This window comes from Erithacus rubecula, assembly GCF_903797595.1.
Source record: "Erithacus rubecula genome assembly, chromosome: 3".
Taxonomy (NCBI): Eukaryota; Metazoa; Chordata; class Aves; order Passeriformes; family Muscicapidae; genus Erithacus; species Erithacus rubecula.
In genome coordinates this window covers 100,525,896-100,538,008 of record NC_136689.1, presented here as the reverse complement: position 1 = coordinate 100,538,008, position 12,113 = coordinate 100,525,896, and the positions used below count along the sequence as shown (strand labels likewise).

General features: G+C 39.5%; 1 protein-coding gene across 4 annotated transcripts in view; it reads right to left on the bottom strand.

Annotated features, from left to right (window-relative positions):
• Positions 1-6,437: 6,437 nt before the first annotated feature.
• MYOM1 (myomesin 1) overlaps positions 6,438-12,113 on the bottom strand; it is a 72,667-nt gene continuing 66,991 nt past the window's right edge. For 3 of the 4 annotated variants that reach the window (XM_079300706.1, XM_079300707.1, XM_079300708.1), the window contains 3 exons: positions 11,888-12,103; positions 8,951-9,074; positions 6,438-7,734 (listed from right to left, as the gene is read on the bottom strand). In XM_079300706.1, coding sequence (XP_079156832.1) covers positions 7,508-7,734; positions 8,951-9,074; positions 11,888-12,103 — 567 coding nt within the window. In that variant the 3' untranslated portion in view covers positions 6,438-7,507. Of the gene's footprint in view, positions 7,735-8,950; positions 9,075-11,131; positions 12,104-12,113 lie in introns of those variants that run through there. The other variant, XM_079300709.1, reaches the window with a different exon arrangement.

The window sequence follows — 12,113 nt, the reverse complement described above, 5'->3', positions numbered from 1 at the left end:
CTGGCCCGGGGCGCCACGTGACCTTGGAGCGGCGCCGGGTAGGCGGGGGAGGGAACGGGCGCGCGTGCGCGCGGCGGCGGCGCGGGAGCGGCGGGCGCGGCCCCGGCGGCACGTACCGCATCCCGGAGCCTCCCGCCGGGAGCGCGTACCGCATCCCGGAGCCTCCCGCCGGGAGCGCGTACCGCATCCCGGAGCCTCCCCGGCCCCGGCGGCACGTACCGCATCCCGGAGCCTCCCGCCGGGAGCGCGTACCGCATCCCGGAGCCTCCCGCCGGGAGCGCGTACCGCATCCCGGAGCCTCCCGCCGGGAGCGCGTACCGCATCCCGGAGCCTCCCCGGCCCCGGCGGCACGTACCGCATCCCGGAGCCTCCCGCCGGGAGCGCGTACCGCATCCCGGAGCCTCCCCGGCCCCGGCGGCACGTACCGCATCCCGGAGCCTCCCGCCGGGAGCGCGTACCGCATCCCGGAGCCTCCCCGGCCCCGGCGGCACGTACCGCATCCCGGAGCCTCCCGCCGGGAGCCCGCCCGGCCCCTCGGGAGCAGCTGTTTGCAGCCGTGGTCTGAGCCGGGGCTCGGGATTAGCACCTCGTGCCAGCTGCCTTCACAGCGTTTGCCACTTCGCACGTCTGTCACTGCATCCTCCTTCTGAAAGTTACTGGCCCACCCACGGGAGGAGAGAAAATACCTTTTATTGATACTCATCCGTATACATATATAGATGTGTATGCTATAGAAGTACTATACATAGATATGTATGCTATATAAGTACTATGCAGCACTCTTTCTATATACTATCGTCTCAAGCTGCGCCAGAGGAGGTTTCAGATGGACATTAGAGGGATTTTTTCACAGAAAGGGTGATTAGACATTGGAATGGGATGCCCGGGGAGGTGGCGGAGTCACCGTCCCTGGAGGAGTTTGAAGAAAGACTGGACGGTGGCACTCAGTGCCATCCTGGTTGCCAACCATCAAATCTGGTTGACACGATGATGTTTGATCGTAGGTTGTACTTGATGATCTTGGAGGTCTTTTCCAACACAATCAATTCAGTCATTCTCATATATATCTATTTTGTTATGAAAGTGTAGAATTGCAAAATGAGAACATGTCCAGCAGGCTGTCTGTGCATTTCAGACAGCAGCTTCATTTGCCCATTGCTTTTATGATTCACACCACTGCTTGCTGAAGGTGGTTTGGTGATGTGTTATTATTTACCTGAGTCACACTATTGCCCAGAGGCCCCAGATGATACTGTGACATAATATGTACTAAACCACTGTAATATTTTCCCTTCAAACAATTCGCACCATAAAATAGGGAGAAGAAGAGGAGAAGCAGCATAATTGGAAATACAATCTGAGTTTCACAAATATGAATTGTTTTATCACTACCCATGTTGTTTCTTTATTTTATTGTACTTCCATTTGTCTACCAACTACTTTTTCATCCACCAGTCTGTGACAAAAGTTTCGTTAAAAGCTGGCTTTGCTTCACTTGGTGTCAGAGCCATTTTAGGTTTTCAAATAATTTTCATGTAGTTATCACATAATGAGAAATCAGATTGGTCAGCAGAGTATTCAGGGCAATTGACAAAAAGACATGCTAGCATGCAAAGCAATATATAGACAAAATTTATTATGATAGTCCATTTATCTCTTAAAAGACACTTGACAATCTTTTTTTATGAGTCCTACAAAGAGATAAGATCTGTTTATTCATCTGTACCTCCTGGGACAAGCTGGATAAAAGATTATAGCCAGTGAGTTTGCTTATTTGCAGATAATATGTTTAAATCCATTTGAGCACGAACTAAAACAAATCTTATCCCTGCATAACATGCAGGCTGGGTTTTGGGGAATGTGGTTCATGGAAGAAGGCACAAACACAGAATTACACAGACAGGGTGACAATATCATGGATTTGTAAAAGGGAAGGTCAGATTTCACGCCTGCCCGTTTTGATGATATTGTTGTCATGTCAGGAATTCTGAGTCAATGTGGGAACACTTTCCAGGAATCAGGATACATGGAAGCAACAAAGAGTAATGGAGCAATATGCCACCCTTCAATGCAACCATTTTTCAGCTGCAGCAGTTTTCTGAAGAGGCCTCCTGTTTGAGTATGGTGTTGCAATAATAATTACCTAGCCACATTAGCATAACATCTGTCACAAACACACAGTCTGCAGATCATTTCCCTGCTTTGCCGAGTTCCTTATTTGGCATCTTAGTCTCACAGTCTCCGTTCAGCAATTGCTCAAACAGAATATTTTCATTTGTGTTTCTGCCATCCCATCCTTACTGTTGCAACAAGAAATTATTTTTTTAGTGGAGGGGATTCTCCTTTTCAACACCAGCCAGCCCTGTTCACGGGGAGATAAGAGGTAGGGGCTAAATCTGTCATATGTCCTCAAATATTGACATTAAGCTAAATCCTATTATAAAAATAAGCCAGGAAAATCCTTACTTGAAAAGCAGTAACAAATTGGTAGATCATACTTTTCTGTTTCAAACCTGGAATAGGTGCTTCTGAGTAAAGAACATTTATTTCAAAACACAGTGTCTCCCCTTTAGGTAACATTTACCGTTCCAAAATTATCACCTCTACACAATCAGGACTACTGAAGTAGAACATTCCTCAATATTCTCCCTTTGTATTCTTTATTCTTTTGCACTTACACATAGGAGATTACAATCAAGCTGTAAAATGGCTTGCATTATCCACAGCTGTATCTATCAGGTGGGATTGGCTTATGTCGTGAGTATGTGGAGTGGTGTAGACAGGAGCTCTCTACACTGATGCACCATCTGTGGTCCTTGTTGAACCACAACTCACTGTTGGTTAATCCAGGGCCTTCAGGGCACAGGTAACCTGCTACCTCATTTATGATCATTTTGCCTTTTCACCACAAATGTCACTATTTTTTCCCCCATCAGGGTGAGAGAAGGGTGTGATCAGAGCAGCTGCTTACTGGTGTGGTTGTTTTGGTGGAGAGGAAGCAATTTGAAAGCGTGTTACCCAGTGCCATATGTAAATCATGTGGCTCTTCAACTGGGGATCATGTCTGGCAGCAGCAGTGTGTGAGAGAGGTAGCCTGCTTAGGGCTACCTGCACATAAGGCAGAAAAAGAGCTGACATTAGTGATGAGATATTGTTTTGTGATTGTACCTGTTTGTACGCATACAACACTCAGAAAGAAAACACTCTCTGGAGCAGTCATGTATTCCATACCCACCATCACCCCTGCTCATACTCCAGCAGACAGGATTGTATCTTACCCTGCAAACCTATGAGACTCCTTATCTCTGCCTCTTAGTTCTGACCAACACATGTCCCTCAGAAGCATTTGCCATAACATCTCTTAGATCAGAATTACATTATGGCAGGATGTTATTATTTGGTTTAGTTTATCCGTTTATTTCCATTTAAGAGTCAAAAAAAGAAAAATAAGAAAAAATCCCCAAGTTAATAGCAAAGATTCAGGGGCTGTAAGGAGCTGTACCTTGATCCACTAAAATTTTTAAACCCACCAGTAGTCTGAGAGTTGATGGACTTGTGTGTACAGTTAACACAGCTGGTTAAGCCACACAGACAGATCAAGTCTGATATGAGCAATATTTCTCCATTCTTTGTCAGCCATTAGCAGGTGTTTCACAAACCATTTTCTGATAATAGATATGACCTGATTTCAGGCCTCCTGTTAAGAAGTTCCTTATCCTTGCCAAAATCACAGCCAATTAAGCAGGAGCTTTTATTCCCGTCCTGTTAGGACAAGTGATGAAATGGCAAATGGAAATAACTGCCAAATTGAATGGTAGAAGATACAAGATTGGGAAAGAAGGAAGGAAAGGTGTTTCATTTGAAAATTTGCAGAAGGAGATTGCAGGAAAGAGCTCTCACATAACGAAACGGGAAGTGAGACAAGGGCAAAAGTTAGCAGAAGATTGCACCCAAATCTGGGTCCTTCCTTCCCCTCCATCAGCCCCTTACTGCCTGTCTCACAGTACCTTTATCTCTAGAAACCCTTGTGAAATTGAGTGTTTTCTAATGCTTTTCTCTTTACAGCTTTTGTGGCTCTTTTCCCTGGACAACGTTTTGCTTCAATTCTTAAATCTCAATATCCTTTTAGCAAGATAAAACCACACAAACAAACAAAAAGCTGTGGGGAAAGACTTGTTGCAGGTGTGTGCCCCGTACAAATGCAGATTAAATGGGATGTCATTTATGCATTTACCTTATAGTTGTTCTTCAAGAGCAAAGAGCAGAAGTGCTCTCTATGCTAGTTTAAGGATGATCTCAGTTTGCAACTAGCTGCTTCAAAGATTATGGCTTAATGTATTACCAAATTACGTCTGTCAGTCTCAGAGCACAGACAGACCTTTCCCAATCATTGGAATTCAAGGACAGCTGGTATCACAGTGCCTGTACTGCAGTGGAAGTCAAAGCCTATTTTTCTCCTCCTTTTTCATCTTCAAAAATCATCCTTTGTGGTTTCAGAAGATGACTGGATAATAGAGGTTATTGCAACACTTTCCCTTGTTGTTAAGTACAGTTATTATAACAGGAGAACATTAATTTCTAGAAGAATTATAAATATGAATATAAAGAGTAATATGTGCTGAGAGGAAATATGTAGGTGAGAAATTAGAAAATAAAGAGAAGTACACTTCAGATAAACATTGCATCCAGTGCCTTAGTTTAAATGTAGTTAAATGATTGTGTTTGATAGGAGATCCTGTTGCTACAGAAATAATTTGCATTCTATCATTATGTAATGCACAGAGACTGAAACAATTTTTCATATTTATAATGGAGAATAGAATATAATTAATATATTTAAAATGCAAGAAAGAAATTATTCAACCACGGTAATATATAAGCTTTAGTATATTTGACAGTTCTGTTAATATTAATTTTGAATGTTTTGTTATACATATTGTGAAACACTACAGCTTAAATAAAATAAAAAAGGGAGGGTAATCTTTGATATCTTTATCACATTACTGTGCATAACTACACTATTCTTCTGGATAGAAAATGTATTCCTCTAGACTGATTTGACTCCATTTCCAGCTTTATGAGGAAACATCCAAATTTAACAAAAAAAAAAAAAATCCCCAAAGCCTAGTGCATTTTAGTTTAAAATTTTAAAGCTATTTCCAGTAGGTTTTAATTGAAATACCAAGAAAACAGTGATTTTTCTTGCAGCAAAAAGCTAAGACCTGATTCTGCTACAATGACACAAAAGAGAGATCTGCCGTTGGCTTCAGGGTGAGAAAAATGGGCTTTGCAGTCTGAGATTTGGGATATTTTTAGAACATTCTTATGAGATCTAGCTTGATTTCTATTAAAGCTAATGAAAGGACCCCCACGGCGTTTTGCAGGAATTGGATCAGGATCTCAGTGGTACAGTCTGTTCTATAAATAACTTCCTCACTGCTGCTGGTGTTTGTGGCAGGCAGGCTCCCACCGAAGGAGCTGGGAGAGGTGATGCATCTTTACAGATGTAAGGCAGCTTGAAATAATTGCCATGGCAAGAGAGAGGTGTGTGAAACAACCTGCAGCTTTGTCTTGCTTTTGAGGGGCCACTCTCTGTAACTCTGGCAGAGTGACAGAATTGCACATCTCTAGGTATTTCTCATTTTCTGTAATAATTGCATGAGAAATTACATGCACTGGGGTGGGACCTGTGCTTATGGCCTTGGCTGCTGGGCTGTTATACATAGATTTAGAGAAAGATGTATATGGAGAACTGAGTGGAGGTTGATGTCAAACAGTACCTAAGGTGTAGTTGGATTATTTTAGTTGTAGTTCAGCCTGCATTTAAGTTTCTCTCTACAGCATTTTGTGTAGAAGTCAGTATTTTGATTTCTACAATTTTTTTCTCTGTTGCATCCTACATCGTTCTATCACTCACTACAGACCATCCAAGTTATTTAAACCCTTTACATTGTTTACAGAAACATTATTACTCTACTTGCCTACATATAAGTGTTCTATCCAGTATTTCATCCAGCCAGAAAATTTCTGTTGATTTTAAAAAGAGTTGAATAGAATCCTTTTTGAATTCTACTAGAAGGAAATTAATTTCTTCTCATCTGGGATATCATCATCCTGACTTCTATGCATTCACATGCTATTGAGAGTCTTTGCTTTCTTATGCTAACAGTTCTATAAGGATGGAGTAGAAACTGGTATTTCTTATGTTTTCAGTATTTCTACATTAATCATAGATCCAGCACCTAGAAATACAGTGGAATTCAGTGACTTTTCATCAATAATCCATCTGGAAAAAGACAATACAATATGATTGAGCCTTCTTAGAGTTGAAAACAGTAGAAATATTTTCCTGGTAATTAAAATATCTTATTTTAATTTCTTATGTTTTATAGCTTCTGGTCACTCTCAAGTTGAACTCAGCTCACATAGCAACAAAATGAATTCTGACCTTTATTTTTATTGGTTTGTTTTTCAGCTTGAACTCTGCTTCTTCCATGGTATCTAAGCATTTGCAAATGAGTCATATTTTCTTATATCTTCAGTACATAAACATGTGAATGAACACAGTAATGAATGTGAATGAGCACAGCAATGATTTAATGCAGAGATTCTTGCCTTGCATTTATTCCTTACTTACATGGCCACAAAGCTACACTCTTAAAATAAACCAGTGGATATGATGATAGTGAGTGGAAGAAGGGATAGTCTTGGGCTAAGCCTCTGAGGAAGAAGAGCAGTGGCTTTACCAGAAATCTGAGTGCTGTGGCAAAAATTGTGGAGGAAAATGAGCACGTGGGGCAGCTGATACTTCATGGGTTAATGCTATATCCACAGTAAAACATGAAGGCTTTGAGGGAGTTAATGAAGTGGAGAAGACTAGAAAGCAGTCATGTGAGTCTTGGTGATAGGAAATGGCCAGATGTGGTCCTGATCCACCTCATGGAGCAGGTTTGCATGAAAGAAACTTGGATTGAAAGAAAACAACTTATGTCCCACCCCCCCACCCGCATCCATAGGAGATCTGTTTTGGAAATCTTCCACTGTGGCCAAACTGGTCATGGGGAAAAGTCCACATGGCATGAATAGGGCTGTATATATAATTTCCTTTAAAAAGCCAGCAGAATCTGCCTCAAGGTGTGAAGGCCTATAAATATTGATAAACACATCTGTGTAACTGATACCAATATTCTTTTACACTGTAGTAAATATGTCAGTTCTGGGCAGGATTTGCTCCAATGAACTCTGCTTATAATGGACATTTTTTGCTAATTAAATTCACATTGACAGTATATGTCTCATTATTCAGATACTTAGAAATTCTTGCAGTGCAGCTATCTGGTACTGAAACATAAATGCCCAGCTACTATGCATTTAAATTTATGGTTAGGAAATATTACAAACGTTACAAAAAAACTCCTATTAATAAAATTCGATGTTAAAATATTATGGTTAAGATACCACACATGAAATGTCAAGTTTGTGACAGGATCATATTCTTCATTGAAGTTCAGTGGGGTTTACCCAAGGCTGCTTTTTCGGGTGGTTTCTTTGCCTGCCTATCCAAGCTTTCCGTGGGTTGAAGCATCTTTTCTGCTACTCCTGCTTTTCCAGAAGTCTTCTTTGCTGCTTGCTGGTTGCTTTTTGTATCCTTTTCTGTTTCCACAGGGGGTATTTCATTTGGATCAGGTTTCTCTTCTGTAGCAGTAATTTCTTCTATGTGTGGCTTAATAAAATCTGATTTAGGAGAAGTAATAAAATTTCTGAGTAATCTTCAGTAATATTATTTACTGTGCTCAGCAACATTTCTTTCACATTGGTTATGACCTTATCATGTTCTTTTCCTCTTTCCCTACCCATATAAAGAGATTCACACATAATACTTCTTATGGAACAACCAAGCCCAACTCTTTATGGTCTCTAATTAAAATGATTAAGAGGTAGATACTAGAAAACATTTACAGGTACAGAAATAATAGTTTCCTGCTTAAGTCATCTAATTTACAGGACTGCTCAGAAAAGTCTACCATAACAGTAAGGCAATAGGGTAAGAAATATTTGTTCTTGCCTTAGGAGCAAATAGAAGTGGGGGGTGGGGTGGGTGGGAATCAAAAGTATAAAATGTTCTGTCAGAAATTGTATAACATGTCTACAGCCTGTGTACAAAGAAAAATACTTCGGAAAAAATATGTAAAACAGGTGTTCTGATATTGTCAGAATTTAAGACTGATTTGCAGCTAAAATGCTCTGTAGGAGAGAGATGTAATTATGAAGAATAAATCATTGTCCAAATAGCAATTCTACAGCAAGAGTCTAAAATAAGAGTATAAAATAATATACAAGTAACACATGAGAATACTGAATCACCAGGGTTTTAATTTTCTACACTTTCTCTAAATGAGACAAAAAATGGTCACTTATAACTCCAAATTTACCATTTAATATGGACATAAAACTAGGAGAGGGTAATTGATTAATCTCAAGTGGCTAAACAGTCAGGGTTTTCTAAAAGACTTAGGCATTTAGAGTCCCTGAATCAGCAAGGCCTTATTTTTGGTGAAATATCCAACATCTAGCTGCTGAAATGAGTCTCACTTTGGAAAATAACATCATATGTGTATGTATGCATGCTTACAAAGTCTTTCCTCTGCATTCAGAAATTTAGAAGTATTTATTAGGACTTCAAAAACTTCCATCAGCCAGAATAGTCAAGGTGACAACTTGCAATGGAAAAGGTGGTTTAAAAATATTGATTTAAGTCTCTTTCACTTAGGCCTAACCTGGTAATTCATACTTTGCATCTGTTGTTGATTAAGAGCATACATATGGTAAACTTGATTCATTGGGACCTATGAAATATTGATTGGCACAGAGAATTAACTCCATGACAATTTAACAATTTAACAATTTTTTGATTGGAATAGAAGACTCTTAACAGTGAAAACACTCTTACCTTTCTTTCCCCCTTCCTTCTGTTTGCTTGTTGTTGTTGCTTTTTTCTTTTTAGATACAGTTTTGTTATTTTGATTGTGTCCTTGGACTGTGTCAGTCTGCCCTGACACAGGCATCACAAGCACCTGAAGCAAAGCAAGAACAAAACGTGCACAAGCCAGACATGTGGATGCATCACAAATTCAGCCTGAAACCACCATACCTGAATCCCTGGAAGCAGCACCTTTCAAAGCAACTTATTACTCTAACTTTCAGGGACTCATACATCTGCCAAAGCAAAGCAAAGTAGAATCCAGACTGTTACCTGGGAGGTGACCCACTTGTATTCCCTGGCTGTTCTGCCTAAAGGAGGGAGGCAGGACAACAGATTTTTGAAAATGAAGTAGTAGAAATAAACTGTTGCCAAAATGTAAGTGTTATTAAAAACAATACTGAGTAATAAATATCAGGTATTGCAGAGAGCAGGTCATATTCTTGTTTGCACTCTGGAGGATGGAAGAGCTGTGACTCTGTTATTGTATGTGGTATGTCATGCGACAAAGATGGAGCGACCTGCTCATCATCTTTAAATTGGCTTCATGCCCTACTAAGAAAAATTTTAAAAAAAATTGGATTAGTCTTTTAAACTCGGGAAACTTGCTCTATCTCAAATTACAGATCTTCTCATGATTGTACTTTGAAATTTAAAAATTAAGCCTTGTTACTTTGTTTGTTTTACTCAGCTGCTATGGCTAGATAATCTGAACCTTTTTTGGTGACAGATGTTGATTCATTAAAGGACATAATTACACACACCTTAAAAATGCAATAATGTCATCAATTTTGATGCTTGAGTGTTAAATATATTAGGAGATAAGGCTATGTAAACACATACTGTTTATTTGAAACACTAAAACCACATTGTTTTTGCATAATTTCATTTTCAAATTCCCTGTGATGTGAAATCTGTTCTGGAAGAAAAAGAGATTTATACCAGATAAACTTAACATGTTCCTTGAAACTAGTGATACTATTAGTGCAGGCACATGCACTAAAGTTGGGCACATGCTAACGTGTTTCAGTAGTTCATAAAACTGATATAAATATGGATTACTTTTATAAGACTAGGATAATAATCATTAGCCCTTTATAGAAACTGATTTATGATTTTTTAAAAAAAAGAAATTGCTAAAATTGGCATTTTCACCGTTGGTATCTGTGTTGAGTCTATTTTTACCTGAACCATTAAGAATTCCTTCATGCTTCCACCTGACAGTAAACTTCACATGGGAAGGGTTTAAGTGAGTGTTAACTGTACAACACTTAGTGGTGGCATCCTGACAGAAATACCAGTACTGCACCAAAGTGAGTGCCTGGGACTGCAGCACTATTTCTGCAGTCACAGGGGCTAGAAAAGACAGGAGAGAGATGTGAAAGGTGCACACAGATCATAATTAGACTGAAAATATGTATGTTAGTTCTTTAGATTTTGATGCAAAGAATTGTGCTGTTGTGAGACTAGTAATGAAAACATTTATTGACATGAGACATTGCTCTCCTAATTGGGCTCACTACTGCTTCTAATCCTATCCTATACATATGTTATCACATGTACATATCATACATATGTCCAGCAGGTTCTGTTGCTTTTCCTCAGCTCTGGTATAATAATTGGCATTGTAAAATAACAGACATGGAGTTTTAAATCTGTGTTAAGTGCATTCAAAGATCTGGACAAATTTTTTTTCCTTTGAAACATTTTTGTGCAACCAAAAAAAAAATTTTTTTGGTGTTACAGTGAAGATTCTTTTTGTAGCTTTAAAATATCTTTATAAAATATGTTATTTCTGAATATCCAGTGTTAAGTTTGTATGAAATTAACTGACTTTTCTATCTAACAAAATACTTACATATCACCCTTAAATCAGAATTCCTACCCAGGTGCATTGAAAAGCATAGGACTACTCCTGTGACAGAATTTACAAAAATACCTTGTTGACTTAAGACGTGATGCAGTGAAGGTCTGGACAGAGAGGTGTGAAGAGATGCCATTGTGGTTTCCTTGCAAACAGCAAAGTGAAGATTAACAGAGATCTAAAGGGAGGCTGGAGGTAATTACAGTGGTGAAGGCATTAAGACACTTAAGATACTGTGCACAACTACACGAGCTGTGACTAATAAAACAAGACACAGTGAAACAAGCTTGTGATGGAAGGAAAGAAGTGAATTCAGTTTATTTGTGAACATAGAGCAGAGTTCATACACTTTTACAGACACACACACACATATATTATCATCCTGGCCTCCTAAGCCTTATTTTCATTTATGTTACAGTACTGTTACCCTGTTTGGGCAGATTAAACAATATTTAGGGCTGCAAATGGCACCCATATTAAGGCCTCACTAAATAAACACAGCAATACAAAGAGGCCTTAACACAGACAAAATCCAGCAATCATTTCTCCATGGTCTAACACATTCCATTTATACTGCTTTACCAAAGCTGGAACAAATCCTAACTTCCTGCTCAAATACACCCCGATCATTTTTGATCTTTCCATCTACCTCATTAGTTGCTTCCACTGAAACAATTCTTGACCCTTTCCTTCCAGATGCTCCAGGGAGAGTGTCAAACGGTGGGCATGTGTTTACAGACAGCATGCACTTGGCCTTGCTTAAAATACTACAATTTCTGTGAAGTTAGCAGTAAGAAAACATTTAGGAAAGGCCCTGTTTTCCCTGGCATAAATAAGTGTATTAGAAGCAAATGTGAAGTGAATGGAAAAATCCAAGGCTGCCTGCTAAAGCAGAAAGCCATTTACACACATGGATTATATCAGCCTAACAACCAAAATCTCTGTATTTCTGTCTTCTAGACTTAAATTCATGCTTTCATTTTATCCTACTGCTTTTTCTCTTGCTCAGACTCTCTCTCTTCCTCAGGTATGTACACACTTACAGTGACGTCGCTGGTCTCTGTACCATACTTGTTCTTCACCACAATGCTGTATTTCCCAGAGTCTTGTGTGGACACAGTAGAAATAGAAAAGCTGACATTTTTTCCAGATTCAAACTTCAGGATGCAATTGGCATCTGATACAAATGATTTTTCATTCTTCAGCCATGAGACCTCTGGGGTTGGGTCTCCCCAGACAGTGCAAGAAAGATTAAGTGCCTATAGAAAA